The sequence below is a fragment of the Aulonocara sp. 'chitande type north' Nkhata Bay genome, linkage group LG16 (genome assembly GCF_057382095.1).
Source record: "Aulonocara sp. 'chitande type north' Nkhata Bay isolate Kocher_YH1m ecotype deep benthic linkage group LG16, A_spYH_male_GT1.1, whole genome shotgun sequence".
NCBI lineage: Eukaryota > Metazoa > Chordata > Actinopteri > Cichliformes > Cichlidae > Aulonocara > Aulonocara sp. 'chitande type north' Nkhata Bay.
This window is the reverse complement of record NC_141359.1, coordinates 25,850,931-25,871,516: the sequence shown is the minus strand read 5'-3', so window position 1 is coordinate 25,871,516 and position 20,586 is coordinate 25,850,931. Positions and strand designations below refer to the sequence as shown.

Below are 20,586 nucleotides of genomic sequence, written 5' to 3'. Positions count from 1 at the left end.
GTTACCGTAATACCTGAATGAATGCCCACTTACTTAGGCTTACTGCTCCATGTGCTGCTTGAAGCAGCTGCCACACAGTTGTCTGTCTGTTGTGGGTGATGTAGTGTTAATCTCACTAGCTGTCCACTCTTTGAGGTAACAGTTTCAGCTGTTTATTCCTCCGACTCCCGGCACATTCACCAGCCTTGTACACACAACGAATATGCAGTTACCAGCAGTTGCCAGGACTTTTCTCCCTTTGTTTGTCAGTATAGCGACAGAAGCCACACATGCACCTGGCTGGACCGGGAGGAGCTACTCTGTTGTTGACCTGAGACCTGGGGTCAACCCCTGCTTTATGTCCCCACAGATAATGGCCAGCCACTTGCCCTAGTTTGCAAATATTAGGAGGAATTGTGGGTCTAATCATTTAAATGTGAAGGAAAAGCAAACCCCAGATGTGGTTCTATTTTCCAGTTAAACCAATATACGAAAATGACTACGTCCCCCATAAAACGTGACAACTTTGTTCTTTTTTTTTTTTTTTTTTTTTTTTTTTTTGTCAAGGGATATCAAGGGACTATTTGGTCACATTACAAATGAATTTCAAAGCGATTCACGGCCTGAGCAGACTCTTTGAATTTCAGGAAGATTAAGTGAAAAATTTATGGAATCTAAGTGATGTAAAAGACCCGCATTCAAAGTACTGGTCATTCTGTGTGTATGTGTGTGTTTGAGAGAGAGAAAGAGAGGGCATTAAGAACTTTGTTGCCTCAGCTGTGGCGGAGAATGGTACGTGCTGTCTCTGCACTTTCTGTGCGCTTCTTGGGTGTTTTGACATAAAACAGTGATTTGTTGCTAAAGGTCAGACAACAGCAAATTGGTTAACAAAGCAGAATTTTTGTTTAGGTGGCTTTCTGATTTTTAAATACTGCTGTGATGTTGGAATAGATTAAATCTTTTAAGGCAGGCGCCAGAAAAGCGAATCGATCGTACTTTAGGGGAAGAGTTTTTTGGTTTGTTATGTTGTAAAATCTCACATCTATTGTGAATTTTATTGCAAGCTCTGCTCTGCATACTCGTGTATCACCTCTCTGTTGAGGTACAGTGTTAGAAGAACAGCTGGCATTGCAGAGATTCCAGGGAGTTCTCTCTGTTACAGCTGCCCCATTAGGATTATCTTACCGTTAGGGGAAGACTTTCCTCTGTAAACAATAACCACAGGTGGCTGAGTTATTTGTCCAAACATAAAGGAGCTTTTGATATAAGGTTCTCCATTCGAACAAAGGCAGCTTTTTTTTTTTTTGTTACAGGGAGGGAAATGTAAAATCCCGCTTGGTTGTATGTTATCTTTGCTCTGAGATGGCGTCGGTTCAGAATGAAAACACTCAAACAGACTTGCTTTCGCCCCACAGTTTTGTTTCATTGTCTGGTTGCAGAGGATGTGTGTGTGTGATGTCGATGCGTGAAGCCCAGGTTCTGAGGCCTTTGTTCTTTGCTGCTTCGGGTGCAGTCTTCATGTGTGAGTTTAGGATCACAGTAAATTCTTTCACCGTCTCGTGATGTCTAACACTCCACTCAGACATTAACAAACACCACTAGGTGCAGAATCTGCCACAAGTTCCAGTACCTCACTGTCTGTATTTTTCTCACTGAACAGCTGGCAGGCTCTTCTCTATACATGTTATCCGCAGACATTTGGAGAAACGCTACCTGCTTGGCCTGTGGTTGTGAGAAAACTTAAAGAAAACCTCTGTGAGTATATGTAGCTACAGGAAGTGTAGTTTCCAGAGCTCATTCGCTGTGTGACCATTACAGAACAACCACTTAACAACCAGAAAATAAATGAGTGTCAAACAATCTGAAAATACATTGTTAATATCCTTGGATTTACCCATCATATGTAAAGCTCAGAACATTACAATTGTCTCTTTTGTCATAACCTCTTGATTTTACCACTTAAAAGAAAAACTCTTCCAGGTATGAGGCTCTAGATTGCCTATAGTGATAACCTTCAGCTTTTGTCTGAATAATCTGTGATAAATAGGCTTTTAAAATCACCTCTACAGTTGTGTTTGAATTCGTCTCTGTCTTTTTTTTATTTCAAAGAGAACTGGTGATAGGTGTGAAATGGGTTTTTGTTTCCCATTTTGCTCCCGGTCATGTTTATGTAGTTTTTCATGTCCAGGCAGTTGCGGTAGGACCTGAAATGGTGGAGAAAGAATGCACCTGATTTACAAAGGAGACCATTCAGTGCACAGACCTACACGGCTATCAAAGCACTGCACAGCCAGCAGGCAACGATTAGCAGGGCGTAGCTCAAACCACATCTTTCACTTAGACACACACTCATGTGCAAATGCACAAACACCCAAACACACATGCAGACTTGGATGCCCACAAACCTCAGGTGTATCCACATTAGACACTCCCTGTCTTTCCTTCTGAAAAGCAAAATATGGACTCCAGGGAAAAGCAGTGAGCCTGGTTGGCCCACCTCGAGGTTACTTTTTGCTACAACAAACATTAGGAGCAGGACATTTCGCATCACATAATGAAGGACTTTTAAGAGTGATGGTTGTAATCATTTTTGATCACATTCCATATATATAGATTTTGGATTGTCAAGCTATTTTTGATTGTTGAAGCTGGCTAGCATTTTCCAGGAAAAGCACATATTAACAACCTGTACTTCAATGACAACCTCAAGTCTGTTGCTTCTCTTTTTTCCTTGCCCTGACACTGAAATGCACAAAATGTAACATTTTTTTTTTTTTAAAACCAAAAAAAGAAAGCTCTCCCCTGCTTCTGCTTTACAATGACATTTTCTCGTAGATCCTCATTAATCCTATCACCATTTAGTGGAAATTACTATAAGTAATAAACTGTTGTGGTGCACATGTGACTGTGGTCAGAAGAAAGACTTCTAGGAACAGCTGGAAGACACAAACTAAGTTCAGGTTATATTAACAGCTAAACAACTGTTATCCTAAACCTGTATTAAAAAAGTTTTTTTTCAGCATATAAAGATCCAAATCGGAGGCACAGACAGTCATAGTCCCATGGATGTCTACCCATGCTACTTGCGCCAAGTTTAAAGTGATAAGAGGTCACGGTAGTATGGCCTTTGTGACTTTTACGTTCATTCGTTCACAGCTTTTCTCTGAAAGAGGATACAGACTCAGTCATCATCAAAAAAAAACACGGTGACAACCTCCAGACTGCTCCACTGACGACTTCAAAATATGACTTCCCAAACTAAGGGGGCGAATTGCCCCCCCCCCCCCCCCCCCCCCCTTTATCCCACACTCTTTCTGCTTACTCCTCACCCTTCACCCATCAGTCGGCAAACAGTTTTTTCTACTTCAAAGACTAGAAAAAACAGTTTATCAGTTAACGTGCCTGCGTGTTTTCACATGGTCTTTGAAGAGGTGATAGTGGCTGTCATGACAGTTCATTGGCTGGAGAGGTCAGCGGGCCACAGGTTTTTCTAATTACAGCGTGACCTTCCTGGGCAGACACATTCCTTCTGTCTGATTTCTTTTTTTTCCTCTCCTCCATTTTGCTTTCATACCTTCCTCAGCCATTGTCTGTGATTTAAATAAGTACCTAAAGTGTTCCTTTTATGCAGTAGATGATCATGTCACCCATAGGAGATACTACAAAGTGCCAGCTGTTCGTTGCTTCGCTTTGATATTTTTCCCAAGCGTTTTGAGGGTTGGGTTCCTTCTCATCTGCTGCCATCTCTTTGCAGACACCAGCCCATGCTGTCACAGTGTCTGACTCTCAGAAAAGTCTGTGTGGGTGTCTGTTGAGAACTCTGTTCAGTCCTGGGCTCGGCGCCCCCCTTTCTTTCTCTTTAAACCTACTTTGCTCTGCGCTGCTCTGTTCTGCATTTCTGAACACAGATTTTTTTTTCTTCTTTCCTTTTTTGTAATTGTGCCTGCAGATGAATGTCTTGCCATCCTTAGCTCAGGAGGGTTTGCAGCAGCCTGAACTAATGACCTTGGTTCCTTTGTGCCCACCCTCAAAGGAACAGAGGATAACTGCTTCAAGTAGGAGCAGTTTGCATTGAGTGCTTCCTTTTCACATTTAAAAAGTCTTCTAATAAATGTGTTATTTTTGGATCTGTTTTTATTTGAAAACTCTGTCTGCTCAGAATTTGTTCAAAACTGACAAAAGCATAGAATTGAATTTGGAAGTATATGCAGTTGAAGATCATCCTAAAAAAGCACTGCTTGGTGCCCGAATGGTTTATCTACTTTTAAATATATTATTAATCTTTAAAATAAATGTGCTTGTTGAAAAGTTCCTTCTGTTCTGAGAATGAATTGAGGCAAGATTGATTGAAGCTAAATTTGCACAGATTTCCCACTGACAGTGAAGAGTACAAAGCTGCAAGCTTTTCGCTGGTCCTTGTTTGCTTATGGGATTAGGCTCTTTGCAAGGATTTGGTGAACAGCCTTTGTGCCGCATCCTTGTCCATTTAACATTACCGAACAGGCTGTTGTCCAGAGGTTACTGGTGTTCTCATGACCTCACCTGGCCCCAGATGAAGCTGTGCCTAATGGTCTGTGCTAATGGCAAGCTAAATCTGTTGTTAAACCACATCTCCATGGCAACCTAGGTCTCCAGACCACATTTTGCACTTGTGTCTGAAAATAAACCCCACTTTTGTCTCAGAGTAGCTTCTTAATATTTCTAACAGATAAAAGTGAGAAATTGTAGGTTTTTGCAGAAGTATCAGGGTGGAAAAAGATGTACATCTGTAAAGTCATGTCCATCCCTCATCAGTCAGCATTGTAATTCAACCACATTGCAGCGGTGTGGCTCCCCGAGCTCTGTTCACAGTATTAAAATGATTGATCATAGCTTAGATGCGTGTGCTAGGCTTGTCCATCTGTCCTATGTGACAGCTGTTTCTGCGAGTTGGAGAAGATGCCATTGCAATTAACCCCCATGTAAAACCCGTGCAAGAATTTTTTTTATGGCATTACTGTGGAAAGATTAATGGGTCAGTTGCTCAGCAGCACCGCAAATCAACCCTTTTTAATTGCATCAGTAAAACCCCCCCCAAAAAAACCTTCTGTACCTAGACCAGGGGTCGGCAACCTGCGGCTCTTTAGTCCTTATACTGCAGCTCGGCATGGTTTGGGAAAATAAATTAGAAGTATTTAGCTGAGGTGTATTTTATTTATGTTCATTCTTTTTTTTAACTTGTACTTCTAAATTGGAAGATTATTGTGATATTGAAATGAAAAAATAATAAAATATAATTTTATTTTTATATCGCTCTAAATAAGCGTCACACTCGCGGAAGCCGGTGTACCCGCCGAAATACCGTACATTTATCGAGACTTTCAACCCCAGGTAGGCCAATTATGGATCTTCGGATCCACATTATGTCAGCAGCTGTTCTCAACCGTGAACTATGTTAAAAACAAACACCGCTCACGCCTCACAGATGACAGCTTACAGTCCTGCGTAAACATGAAAGTGACTTCGTACAGCCCCGATTTGCAGACGCTGTGCGCAGAGGTTCAGGAGCAGAAGTCCCATTGTAAACCTATCACAGCAGACCCGACAATGTTTGCATGAACATGCTTTTCAGCATCTCTTTATTGACCACTTTTCATACACGGTTGCTGTACGCATACAGCCGGCTGTAACTTTTCAGCTCACAGCCCGACATATACCACCAACAACAGCATAGATGGCACAGACGTTAAGGCGGCGAGGCGTGATTGCGGGTGCCGCTCAGGTGCATCCGCCTCCCCTGCAGCGTCACTGCAGACGACGCCCCGCCACACACCTTAACCTGGTAAAATACATATTTAGGCAGAATTTTGCAAATATCTATTTTTCATTTTTTTTAGCAGCATAGTGCTTTTTTTCCAATTATTTTTTTTAAAAGTCAGGTCAAGGCTCCAAAAGCCCAAAGGCAATATAAGGGTGGTAGCTCACAACAGTTTTTATTTGCTACATGGATCATTTTAGTTCAGCTGGGTGTCTTTTTGTTATATTTCTTTAAGAGTTCAAAATGTGTTAATTACATAAATAAAATGTAACTTTCTCTGTAGCACTTTCATAAGCAACACACCTTAGTTGTTCACACAAAGCATAAAGGTAAAAAACAATATATACAGTGTTAACTTAATTTTAGATGTCAAAAAGTATTTGCGGCTCCCAGTGTTTTCTTTTGCGTGGAAACCGGGTCCAAATGGCTCTTTGGGTCTTAAAGGTTGCTGACCCCTGACCTAGACCATTGACCAGAGAGAAACATAAGAACACTAAAGTCCACCAAAGAAAATCTCAGTAGACTGAAATTGTCTATAATTATTAACCAGTTAGTTGTGTGTAGCACAGACTACATTACCTTGATATTCTACATTTTGTTAGGTACACTACTGCTTGCCTTGTTGGCCTAAATTGATATTAGACATTAAAAGCTTGTATTTTCAGCATAATAAATTATTTTTAAATTGTTGTTTTATGCTGAAATAATGTCAGCTTTGTTGGTTTTTCAAGTTCAAACACACCGATCTTCTTCTTTTATATGATGCCAATTAGTTTGAAGCCAATGTAATGTAAAATTAAACATTAAACTTAGACTCTTAACAGAGTTTCTGAGTATGGTTGACTCCAAAGTTGCAAAAAGGCAGGGGAGTTCATAAAATGCTTTCTTTCTTTTTTTTCCTAAAGGTGGTCTTTTCCTACTACTGCCAAAGATATCGGCTCAGTCTTACACAGCTATCGATTTAGACCTTTTCTGATCAGTGAGAATTTTTTTCAGGTGAGAGTCTATTGACCAAACAATTGACTGGTCGACCCTGACGCTACAGCTATATTCTTTACAAGTCCTTCGCTGCACCTATTGAATATAAATAATTCATTAAGAATGCACCCCTTGCTGGGTTAGTGCCACTCAAGTAAAAAATTTTAAAGCACAGAAAACAACTTACTCCCTAATGTTCACTCAAAAGGCTGATTAGTGTCATACAAGGATGGATAGGAGGCGAGAGGGATATTTACCCTGTAGTCTGGCAGTGAACAGTGTCCCACTTGTCTAGTCTGGGTACTGAGGAGGCCTGCAGAGAGACATTCAAACATGATTCTACCAGCATGAATATCAATAACTCTCCAGCCAAGACTGTCAACAGTGGATGTGCCATAATTTATTCTAAAGCTCTTATGAAATGAGGTCAAACCCTCGACAACTCAGCATGGACACTGGGCTCATTTGGATTTCCATGGATGGTAAAACATTTGCGTTTGTGTCATGTACATCTTTTGTTTTCTTTTTCTTTTGTCTTTTGGATGCATTATGCTAATCTGAAAGAGTGTAATTATTTTTTTTCTTTGTAGGAAATGCAACCAGCTGGAGCACCTGTGAAATAGATTGGTAGCGTCCTTCTGCATTCTGTCTGTCTAATTAGAAAACTGCAAGTGGTTGTTGTTCTTGGCAACACAATATGTTTCACATCGCAGGATTTAGGTTTGACTTAAATACCCTTTTATTTTCTATGTGCTACCAGAGGTCCTCAAAGATTCTCTGTACGTTCTTTTTAACTCAAAAACACTTCTGCGCCCCCCCCCCCCCCCCCCCCCCCCCAAAAAAAAAAACCCACACACACACAGAATCACTTTGCAGAATCACAGCATCATTAATCTGTCAGATGCATAAATCTTTGTGGAGACCCAGACTTGTGCATTGTATTCATAAATTCTAGTGTACCCATTGTCATCTTCTATAAATCTTAATTAATGTGAAATTGCCTGCACGTGCGGAGGCTGATTTCCACCCCTTTTCATATATAGGCAGGTAGACACACATTGGGGAAAGGAATAAAGGGAAATGTGCTGTTTAACGGAACAAAAGCTTCTAAATTGGGGGGGAAAGATAATCAAGACTTTGAAATAAGACCCGTGATCCCTGTAATAGGCATGTAACTCTTAGGGAATGTGTCAGAAGGTGGCAACTGTCTGACACTCGTCACGATAGCCATTCCTGCTTGCACATACCAACCCCTACATGGTACAGGTTTTGGACCAGGCAGTCACAGGAAGATCACATTCATGTGTGATTTGCGGACTTCAAACATGATTTCAGACATGCAAGTAGTGCACCATTATCCACTTAGTGTGGCCTCCCTACTCGTTGTTGCACTATATTTAGAATCACTACCACTTTTGTGTCCTTAACAGGCGCCTTTTTTCTTTATTGCATTAACTAACAGATAACAGTTGGTAAGGAAAATATTTGGTCAAGGCAGGCCTACTATCAGCACTGAGTTCAGCTGCAGGTGCGGGCAACATGAGAGACTGGGACTGTTGTGGAGGGCTGCACCGTGTTTCTCTATTTATAAGCTTCTTGGTGTGACCCTCCGCAACAGTCCCAGTTTCTCATGTGGCCACTTGGGTAAATTATTTTCACCTCCCTTGGTTCAGAGCAAAGATCCCTGGTAGAGGTGCAGAGCAGACCATGCGCTCATGTACGTGCACGCACATAAGTGCACACTAACGTAGGCAAATCTGTCTTAGATGATTAAGGATCTCTATAAGATACACCTCAATAAATATTTTTATTGCTAATTTGTTTGTGACAAATAACAGAGCAGTATAATCAGCTGCCTCCCCAGTGACCCTGCATCGCCTCAGCCTTTAATTACCAGCTACAATCTAACTTCAGGAACTTCTCCTGGTGGCACATGAAGAAGTCCTGCACCTGCTGAAGGTTCTAGTTAGTGTTCCCTTCATCCTCAGAGCAAATCAGAAGAGCAGAACAATGAATAAACGCTAGAATTATAACTTTCTGTCCAAAATGGTGAAAGTTAAAGTTTGTCCAAAGACTCTTGACTGGTCAGCCTGTCTGTAGGAAAGCACAGGATACGAAGGGTGAAAGTTACCCAGTGACTGCACTATCAAAATAAGAGTGATTGAATTTTCCATTAGTAAACTGACCAGAGACTGTTTTTCTGTGGTTGGATGATTTAAAAAAAAAATAAAATAAAAAATTGGCTGTTGTGTTTATGTCAAACATTGTCTGTATTTTGGATTTCCACCTCAGGATATCAGACAAGCTCTGAGACTCTAAGATCTACTTCATTTTAGTATTTCTGCTAATATGTGGGTTGTTGTCTTTCTGGTCTGCTTCTCGGCCCCTTTATTGGCATTCCGGTTGCTTCCCTGTCACAAATCTTAAAATAAAACATGGCAAAGATATTGTCTGGTTCATATCTTTTTCCCATACCCACTTAAATTGGCAATTTGTGAAGAGGAATGGGAAATGTCATGGTGCCTGCCCAGTGCTACCCTTCACCTCCTCCTCCTCTTTCCCCCCAAGACCCACACATACTCCTCCCTTTCAGTCACACTTCCCCAGGGGCCAGTGGGGAAGGCATTCCAGAGCTCGGGCTACTGCAGGGCTGTGTTTCAGAGGAAAGAGAGCGAATCGCACACTCTTAGTGTTTCTAGCTCCAAAACCCTTTGCAGTCTTACTTTGCCTGCAGCATCTTAACATTGCATAAAGCACCTAATTACCAAGTACATATGCATTTAAAGCAAAGCTTTCCTGTTTCTAAAAAGCTAAAACTAAAGATTCTCCTCAGGGACCGCACGGATAGATAAGTAATCCTGTGAAAACAAGTAAGAGAAGAATATCTCTAGAGAGTTTGAAAACTTCATGAAATTTGATGGTTGCAGGCAAAATTAAAATCTTGCGGCATGGCCGTGGGGAGGATGTTAGTGCCTTACTTTAATTGTAGCAAACAGGAAGTCATTGAAATGGGAAAAATCCTGCCAAGATGTCACACATGACACTATTTCAGGAATGAACCTGGGCTGAAATTGGAAAAGCCGAAACAAAAAAGCCATAGCAAGAGAGCTAACAAGTCGGTGGGATTTATTATTTATCACTTTATCAGTCTATGTTTTACAGCCTTTTCTCAGGCTGCCTTGTACAGTATTTTGACCGTTTCTATGGCTACCACTGACTGAGTAAAGTGGTCTGAAATGAGAAGGGCCTCATGGGGAAAGCAATGATGCCTCCTCAGTGTTTCCCAGATTGGTTGCATTACTTTGCCGCAACAAGTAATTTTTTTTTTTTTTTTGGTATTGGAAACCAGAAAGCTTTGCGTCTTATTAACATATTACATCCAATTTGTCCTGCGTCACTATAGATGACTCGTACTGAGGACCCTCCCCCCACTCTGTATTCTTTATTGTCTGTCTGTCTCTCTCCTCTCTGCGGGTTTCTGTGTGTTAACCATGACAGCTTTTGTGAGACTGTCACCTTGGTCTCGGAAGTACACAGTAAATCCACATTGGCACTCAGTCTAGCGAAAGAATTCTCTTCTTTGGTGGATTGTTCCATGGTCATCGTGCTTTGTGTGCTGACTGAAAGAATCTGCATTAATTATAGTCTTTCTTCATTTTGTGTGTAGGGCTTAAGATTAACTGGCGAGAAGCTGATACTTGACTGAGTTTGTAGTTTTGTACAGTATGTGTGTGCAGAGGGGGGAGAAAAACGTATCGTGGCTTGTTATCGCAACATACTGCATTGACTTATATCATAGTTTGCACCTTAAACTTTAGATTTTTGGGGCAGGCAAGTTGATAAATTAATAGAGACAATACTGTTTCTTTGGTAAATTGTTTTTTTGTGTGTAGCATATATAGTATAAGAACTGTTCACTGAGAAATGTGTCAGCCATCACATGGTATCACAAGCCAATGAGTCAGTATGCATCCCTCCCTTCATTAGGGTTTAATCTAGTTCATTGTCTGTGAATGGTGACAAGGTTGCTGTGAAAATTTGAAGCGACTGGTGTGGAAATGTCATTATCCTGTCCTGATATGTTTGGGCATACTTTTAATTTGGTGTTAGAGAAAGGGTGTTAGCACTTTGTTACCCTGTTTAACAGTGAAGTGAACTACTGGATAGTACAGAGTAGAGGCAAATAAGCTACATAAGCAGTATACCTTTGTAGGACAATGCAAAAGGCCTGTGTCTTTCACATGGCAAATGCATTTGCTCACAAGGAGTGACGGATCCGATTTGTTTGCACAGATTTAAAAGGAGAAATGCACTACACAGACTCACTTCAGGTAATTACAAATGAGTCAGCAGTGTAAACAGAAAGGTAGAAGTGGAAATGAGATAGGACACATGAGGGGGGGGGGGGGAGTATTAATTTGAAGTTGTAGTGATACGACTTTGGTGTGGATAATCACTTTGCATACTAGCCTTTGTGCATGACTATATAATGTAATCAGTTTGCATCAGAAAGAAACACGAAGGCCTAAATGATCCACATGCATAATTAAAATACTTTTAAACTTTTAACCCATACTCATATCAGTATTTATTCCGTTTTAAGAGTTTCCTTTTATGAAGTTTTAATGAAAATGATAGTTTTTCCTTCTTTATGGCATTCTTGCAAACTTACGAGTCAGCCAGTTGGAACATTTGTTGGAATAAGCATTAAAGGTTGTCATAGTTTGACCTGGTCAAATAATTGATTTGTATGCTAATGTATATTTATCTAAATCAGTATCTTGAAATAATATTGAACTGTTTTTATGGGTTGGGCATGTCCTCGTGGGCTCTGGACCTTCACTTTGATGAGGACGAAAGAACGTGCAAGAGACTGTAATCATTTTTACATCATCCTGGGCCAGCATGGTATAATTAGAAAGGGCTGATTTCTTGAACCACAGCAGGGGTTGAAATTGCAGGCCTTGCCCCAACCAGGGTTTTGGAAAGTAACTGAAATAGCACTGGCGAGTTTCTGTCCTTGTGTCCTCCTGCGTTACTTGGTATCGCTCAGATGGCAGCGCAGTCGCCATGACACGCTGCTGCTTATCCACCAGCACTGGGATGACACGCTTTTATGTGGCGCTTCTTGTTTTCAGAACCAACTACCAAAATTACAACTTTGTCATAATCTCTTTAACATGCATTATGGCTGAAATCTGTATCGGCCACGACCTGCTGGCAGCTTTTACTGCGTAACCAGGAGCGGACTTTGTTGGAATAGTGCTTCCGTCTAAATGGGGGCGGGCGTGTGCCTTGCCCTGCTGCAGTTATCATTAACCAGCGCAGAATCAGAAATGATAGTTCTTTCATTATTATTTAAAAAGTAAAGTTTTATTACATGCACTGCAACCCTAAGCTTTTCTAGACGTTATGCAATTGGCTGCACAGGAGAATGCAAATGTTATGAAAAGTAGTTTCACATTAAAATCTTCTGATTGCTCACATAGGGGCTTTTTTAAAACACATCTTATGCTTTAACAGTCAAGTTGAAGTTGAAGATTTTTATGAGGAAAGACAATAAACGATAGCTCTGTGGTCATGTATGTGGTGGACATGGTCGGTGCCTTAACCCCAGGTGCACTGGGGTAATTAATTGATGTAGGATTAGCAATAGAAATGCAAGGCTTGTCATATGGTTTGTGTTAAATGCTCCCCACTGGGGAGAAATCAACTTAGCTTCCTTGCATCGTCTCATCTCTGTTTGCATAACCCACAGTCACAGTTATATGCACAAACACACTCCCCTAAGGACCCTTTAAAGCGTCTCTGTCAGTGTGCGTGCAGTGGGTCCCACTCAGGTCAAGGTAACGACAGGTCCTGGCCTTCACTGGGTGACCTTTGAATCATTCACAGGTTTTTTTCCATGTCTGCAGGCATGCAGAGGTGTCATTGCGGCCTTTCTGCTTCCTGTCTCTGGCATTCTTCTTTGTTTAGGAGCCCTTTAAAAAACAAGACTGCTTTTTGTCCCCTCTGGTAAGGCAGAGGCGTGGAGTAAATGGGTCCCTGTTTCTGATTAGCCCAGCAGACCAGCGGAACTCATATCCCCAAAGAGAGACATGGGTTGCTAATAGTAGTTTCCCCTCTCGCAATTGAGTCTTCTGTGATTTCTTCAAACCTCAGGCTACAGACAGGAGTCAGCACTAATTTACTGAAGACTTGAAAACTTAACCGAAGCTAATTGACATTACTGTGGTTCACCACAACGGCAGTTACTATTTCGTTCGGTGTACTGACGTATGATCTGTATTGCTAGTTGGGTATTATCTTGAGGTTGATAAATTCATACATATTAATTTGTGGCAATGATGAGTGGGCAACTTTAAATCTGCAAAATAGATTACATTGCTATTAGCCGGCGCTGTGCCTAGATTGGTCTTTCCATGCAGGATTGGTTTTCACTGAAGCAAGACTTGTTTTTTTCCATTTAGGGATCAAACTCTTACTGAGGTACTGAGCAAAGTCATGGTAGAGATTGTGGGAAACAGTTTTTGTGTATGATGCACAGTATTACTGTGTTTTGATAGGTAAGGAAATATCTAGGCCTACGTGTGAGTTTATTTTTTCAAAATCTACTTCAATTGAAAAACTATCAGTAAAGTCTTATGGGTGCAGACAATGCACAGACTAGGACGGAGACCCCTGGGTGCACGCCCTGGGAGTGTTGCTTGGCAGCCACATGGAGAGTTGAAGCTCACAGCCAAACGTCACACCCCACTGAACGGGATTGTGGAGAGACCCTGAGCGCACAAACAGCAGCTGCAGGTGTTAATAATCTGCAAGCTGAACTAAACAGCCAGTGAGTTTGTGCTTTTGTGCCTCTGTGAACTGCTTTGATACCTTTGAGATCAATTTTAAATTGTGATATTTTGTTTTAAAGGGAAACAGAAAAGTGTGCACAATGCACTTTCATCAAGATTAGAGGCAGCATAACATGTACAGTCATATATTTTCAACGAGGATCGTGTTTTTAATATTGGTCATCAGAGAGCAGTTTAGCTTTTGCACCTATGAAGGCCCACCTGTGCAGGCACATGGTCTCTGGTAAGAGTAAAAAAGCCAGTTTTACCTCCTTGAAGTCTCAGTCTTGTCAGGTTTGGTTTATGAAGCTGCTAGAAACACATGAACGAGGCTGCGACACGTTAACTGAAGCTCTGTGGGTTAAGTAAAAAGTGTCTGACAAGGCTGGATATTTTAAAACAAAGATGAACTACAATGAAATGCGTAATGCACTAAAACCTTTTGAGAGCAGAGTTTTTCATTTTTTTTGTTACCACAGCTTGAAATATAGTCATTTTCTTTAGCCTTTATTCCCCTGTTTGTGCCCATTGTGATTTAGTACAACTGTCGGCCTAAAAACAACAGTTTCCAGTTTTAAACGTTTTATAGTCTTAGGTCAGAGACACTCAGCTGACATAGCTGGTTTGGGTGGTGGGCAACAAACACACTGTAATTAGCTGAGTGGCAAAATGAAAGGATCTCAGCAAGACGAGGGACGCAACACTTGTTTTCAGAATAAACATGAAAAATAATAAAGGCTTGTTGTTTTCCCAGCTCCGAATTCATCAGTGTTATAGTCTTGCAGAGAGAAAAAGATAACAGTACAGATAAAGAGCTGGAAATGAAACTCTTGAAGTCACAAGCTTTTTCCCACAAAATACCTAAAATACCTGCAAACAACAGACAGTTAGTGAATTGTCTATTATCTCTACTCTGTGGTCAATGACACGCAACTGTGTTTGCACCACTAACGTAATGTTCTCATCTGTACCATGGTCGTGAGAAATTCTAACAGGCCCATGATCCCTGGTTTAAATATATATTATATGACCTTGTTTTTCAGGCATCCAGGTCTGTTTTGACTTTTTTCCCCCCACCTCTACCAGACATCCTTGTTTGTCGTTCCAGCAACCTTGTGAGAGACTTATCGGTGATGTCCTTTTACTGAAAACCAACAGTTTTCACTCTTTTCCTTAATGTCTCCAAATTTCTGCAGTCATTTTTTTCACAGCTATTTCTCCTTCAGTCCTTACTATGACCTGAATGGACCCCAGAAATTTCTTGACTGTAAGAGAAAACTGGGGCCAAGTTCAGCAAAACTTACTATTAGTGGGGATGTTGTTTGTCAGTGGAGAGAGAATTATCAGGATTCTAACCAGCACATTTTCTGAAAGGCTGTAACTGTACGTATATTTTTCTTGGACTGTTTGATATGGGGCGATCGTGGCTCAAGAGTTGGGAGTTCGCCTTGTAATCGGAAGGTTGCCGGTTCGAGCCCCGGCTTGGACAGTCTTGGTCGTTGTGTCCTTGGGCAAGACACTTCACCCGTTGCCTACTGGTGGTGGTCAGAGGGCCCGGTGGCGCCAGTGTCCGGCAGCCTCGCCTCTGTCAGTGCGCCCCAGGGTGGCTGTGGCTACATTGTAGCTTGCCATCACCAGTGTGTGAATGTGTGTGTGAATGGGTGGATGACAGGTTGTGTAAAGCGCTTTGGGGTCCTTAGGGACTAGAAAAGCGCTATACAAATACAGGCCATTTACCATATGTTTTGTGCATTCTGTATCCTTGCCAGAGGCCTGTGAGATAGTTGAGTTTTACAGTTCCAGGGAAAAAATGTGAATTATTTTAGCCCTGAGATGCCGAAGCCTCTGCAGGTTGTTGGGATATCTCAACTGACATGACTCTTAAGTGTTGCTTGTAGGCTGGAGGCTGTGCCTATTGATTAGCAGATGTGGTGGTTGTCAAAGAGAGGGCTCGAGGGTGGGCTACACTGCTCAGCTTCCTGGGGTAAAGCACATTCCAGGGTGCTGGCTTGGATGCAGATCTCATCGGGAAGGAACACTGCACGATGGTTGTGGAAGCTTGGACGTGCACTTCAGTCTCGCAGTGTTTGCCCATCCATGCTACATGTGTCTTTCAGGTTTCCTTGAGTTCCAAGGGAGGGTTTTTTGTTGTTGTTATGAAATATCCATTAGCATGTTATTGGTCTGTTTACAAGTGACAGTAAAATTTAGTGAAAGGCTGACAGCCGACTTGGTCATGAAAGCTTTTTAATGACCATGTTTTAGGCGTTTTTTTTGGCATTGCATTTCCATTCCTTTGATGTAATTTCTAACTGTTTTTGAGTCTTTGAAACCTCATTCATGTTCAATATTTTAATTTCAAAAAATATCAGTGAGAGACCAGAACATTTTTCTATTCAAACCTGTGGTACTTGCCTGTGTAACAAGGTTGCACAACAGTACAATGATTGCCCAGACACAAAATTGTGTGGTCATGATTTTAAAAAAGGGACTTTTGCTTTTCTTGTCAAAAGCTGAAGGATTTTTTTTTTTTTTTTACCTGATAGCTGTATGTCTTTTTGACATTCAAAAATGCCATCCTGTGGGAACCAAACTGCTTTCTGCTGCAGGAAAGGTTGCCAAGGTTTCCTCTGAGGTTTTTCATTTCTGGCATTCAGAGTCAGGAAGGTTTTGGTACATGATTTCATTTGTGTCAGCCCCAAGGTCTATTTTTTAATCTAAAGTGTACACTAAGGGTTTATTTTTTTCATTCTAAGATACTTTTTTAAAATAGCAAATTATAACTAGAACTATAAAAAATACATTTATTGAGCTGTCCTTGTAAAATTTTGCAAAGTTGAGTCTTTAAAACCCAGGAGACATGTACTTTCTAATGGCAAGACACCTTTTCACTGGCCCAAAATAAATTAAATAAGGGTGTTTAATGTTTTAGCAGTAAAACGGGGGTATATTGAAGCTGTATAGTTTAATCAGACGAATTTAAGAAGATCAAAAGTTCAGACATATTGAATATTCAGTGGATTCAGCATTTTTTCAGATCTAAGAGCAAGGTTTTGCCAGATTTGTTTAATGACCGTTAATTTAATTATGTGTATAGTTTAAAACAAAAACGACTACATCTACATGTGGTCAACCACAGAAACCTGTGGTTCTGAATAAAGCCACCCAAGCTCAGAAAATGTGAATTAGTGAGACAAGATGAAGCAAACCAGTTGGTAAACACAGCTAATAGTCGGCGATCAGAGTCATATTGCAATACATTGGTTGTTTAGTAGCCCTCAAAGCTTCAGATCTTTTCCTACACAAAAATCCAAAAGACACTAGCAGAGTAAGAAAATATGGTAAGCCTAAAGTCAGTGGGTCTATGTTGGGAGTGTCAAACATAAGGCTCAGGGGCCAGAATCGGTCCAGCAAAGAGTCCAGTCCTGCCTCCCTTTGAAAAACTTGAGGCAAGGCATAAATTTGAGCTTTTTAACTGTATTTCTTTTTCAACTTTTCTTATTGATACAGACGTCCCCCATGGCTGTGCGTACTAAACCAAAGTTTAAAAACAAAAACCGAGCACTTTCTGTTAATTAACCAAATCTTTGTTTAATAGTTACAGGCAGTCTGGGCAACAAGCCAGCGGTAATTTTACACATTTATGTTTACAGTTTAATCGTGCTGACAGATTTCCTCCATTTACTATAGTCTTTGTCATGCAGAAAAACTGAAAGGTACAATTGAAAGTGCTCTGCTTTTTCTTATATGAAGGTTTATCAGGGGTGAAATGTGCAGCAAATCCTCTTTACACTGACAAAAAGGGCAGTTTCACTGGTCCATCCCACTCAAGATTAAGATTTGTGCTGATTAGGCTTGACGAATATTGAAAAGGGTTATGAAAATATCAGACTTTGCCTAGATCAAGTCCTTCTTTCTGTTTCATGGCATGCAGAAGTGGTCGTGCTTTGTAAACGCAGTAACAAGGTTGTGGTTCTCCTCAACAGGTGACGTTCATAGCCATAGTGTCCAAAGAAGATTCCCGACTGAAGGAAACCCCCAGCCCCAGGGGCCTGGCAGTGGTCTCCCTAATGCACAGGATGAAGTTTTCAGGTTAAGCCTTGCCAAGGGAGTGTCCATGTCGCTCCCCTCCTCACCTCTGCTGCCTCGGCAGTCCTACATGATGCCCTTGCGCAGTAACAAGCGATCACCAGGTACTGCTTGATTAAATTCAGTGCTTGCTTTTCCCCCTCTACCGTCTAATTCTCTTTCCTAAAAGTTAACTGCATGATGCTTGCCATTTTTCATATTATGAATATTTTTTCAGATCTGTTGTAACCTTTAATGTTCCCAAGTTGAGTGAATTTGGTTATTTTTAGTCTTTCTATTTTTTGAAAACCCATCCAGTCACTTAAAATAGATCACACGTCAGGTTCCTTTGCATAACTGCTGACAGCCATCCAGGAGTGCTAGTACAGATTTTAACATATTTATCTCAAAATATAGAAATTGTGAGCTTTGTCATTCTTGTAAAACTAGGTCACACTGTATCGAAAGTAATGATAGCTGGACCACTCTGGATCCCAGCAGTTACTCTGTGGGCGCAGTCTGTTTACAGAGAGTTGTTTTTTCCACTTCACCCTTGTATTTGATCGCCTTGTGTCGAAGAGGAGGCCTCCTGCGACTTCACTGTGTGTTTACACTTTGCTGGCTGATAATAGGTGTGTGTTTACATTTGATCTAAATCCTCCAAAGCTGCTTCTGTCCATTGCGTTGAGGGCATCTTTGTCAGCGGTTGTGGAGAGCTTCAAAGCCAGGAATACCTAATTGTGGCGGAACTCGTTTTAACCTGAGTCTTTGTATTTTGGAGACTTTGCAAAAGGGAGAGAAATCCTTTAAGTGGCCATTGTGGTCCCCACTCACATGTGGCACTCATCTGTGGGCTATCAAGCCATTGTTTAGAGTGGTTACAGCTTTGATCTATTTAGTGTAAAGATGAGGTGATAGGAAGTTTGTAGGTTGTGAATGTCTCTGTGAAAAAAATAATTGAATAACTGCAGTTTTAAGGGTTGAAGATCGCATCGTATTTCTTTGCATTTCTTAGGAAATCCTGTTTGCTGTAGCATTTTTCACTGTTATGCACATTTTCTGCAATTCTCCCAAATCCCAGTACTGAAATAATCCTGAGACCGCGATGCAGTGCATTATGCAGATGTTCAGTGGAAACTGAAAACAATTGCAAATGTGCTTTCTTGTTTAAAAAACACAAATGCCCTGCGAAGTAGAGTTTTGTTTGTTTAGCTGCCACTCAAGTTAAATGTGTTCATTTTCCTCGGATGACTCAGGATTTGCAATGAGTGCTTGAAATGAATGAGCACAAGGGGATGAAGAGAGCTATGAGGCTGGGTTTGTGAAGGAGAAAATGGCCCAGGGGACAGGGGAAAGGGGACACTCATTAAAAGCATATTCCCTCTTGGGGTGCTCTGAGGCATGAAAAAGGGGGAAAAAGTGGAGGGACAAGATAGGATTTTATGGAGGACCACCAGCAGGAGAGGGCTGGGGGAGGGTCTGTTAATTCTCCTCCACTGTCCTCGCAGATAACTGTGAAAACCCATGGACGAGAATTATTAAACACGCTGCAGGAAGGGTTTCAGCTTTGTGACGATGATGCTGAATTTACCTTTTTGTTGAGTCATCAAGGTGTATATTCATTTAGTACGGATCACTCTTGAAACTAGCACGCGTTCATCTGAGTTACAGTAATCCGTATGCAGATGTTTGTAACAGCAAAGCATGAATTATTGGTAAATTCTGACACAAACATAAAGTTTACAAGCATCTGGTCCTGTTTAATCAGAGCCAGAGGATGTTTTCATCCAGCAAACACATGTGGAGATCAGTCACTTCACAACAAAGGAACAGTGTTTTGGAAATGTATGCTTGACCTGCAAGTTCACTACAAGATACAATATACAGACGTTTCTTGAAGGCGAGGGGTGTACTGCAAAGTGAGATTACTAATTTACAGCTGTCACCTTAGAAAAAAAAACAGCAGCACTCAGTGATAAAATTGTTCACTTGGATCAAAATGCTTATTTTAATACTCCCAAAAGTAACAATTTTCTGTAGCATTAGTCTTTTGTCTTATCTGTAAAACTGTTGCTTTTTACTGTTGTATTTTTTGTGTTATTTACATATTTTTATCACCAAGTTATAACTTCTCTCATTTAAGTAAGGGACACTCATAGGGATCGTTTTGAGCAGAGGAAGAATCACATGACCTGAGAAACACCTATTTTTATATGAGAGTGCAAAGCACTGGAACACAAAGCCTGGCTTGACTGAAAAAAGTAGCTAACCACCGTTGTGATCCCTATTATCTCCAACTGGGGTTTAGGTTTTTTCAAGCTAGCTTGACAAAGAAAGGCAAAGAAAGCCTGACTGTGTTGAACTTCATTTGTAGTGTGTAATATTTCCTGCAGCTTAACATCTCTTACAGAATAAACTGCTTATTATATACAAACTTTGATAGTTCACATGTCATAGATCGGCTTGTAATGGCTATAATCTTCGTTTTGAAGCTAGATATTCATTTTTTCCTCATCAGAAAGTAATAGAAACAATCCACGAAGCTTCTCTAAACAGAGAGAGTTGCTTTTATTCATGTGGCACAACGGTAGTGATTTCATATAACATGGATTATTCAGTGTGTAGAGACGAGATTGATTAGATGTAATAGAAAACAATGTTGCTTCAGACAGGTGAGCCAACACATTTGATCTCCCCTTTTAAAAAATTGCAGTTTCATGTAGGGCTGGGCCATATTATACCGTTCACGGTAATACCGGTATAATGTTAGGCAACGATAGGAAAATGAAATATCGCGATAGAATGGGAGTAAAACGCGCATGCGCAGTGCCTTTGTTTTCATACGCACATGGCCGATTGTTGAGTGAAACTGATGAACCAGAATTGGTTTGTAAAAATGGTGCAACTTCCGTGATGTGGAACTGG

The 20,586-nt window shown here is 40.9% G+C and overlaps 1 protein-coding gene across 2 annotated transcripts in view; it reads left to right on the top strand.

The window, feature by feature from the left end:
* LOC147311662 (protein TANC1-like) overlaps nt 1-20,586 on the top strand; it is a 112,932-nt gene that overhangs the window by 14,913 nt on the left and 77,433 nt on the right. For both annotated transcript variants that reach the window (XM_086267222.1, XM_086267221.1), the window contains exon 3: nt 17,580-17,786. In XM_086267222.1, the coding sequence (XP_086123348.1) occupies nt 17,580-17,786 (207 nt within the window). The remainder of the gene's footprint in view (nt 1-17,579; nt 17,787-20,586) is intronic.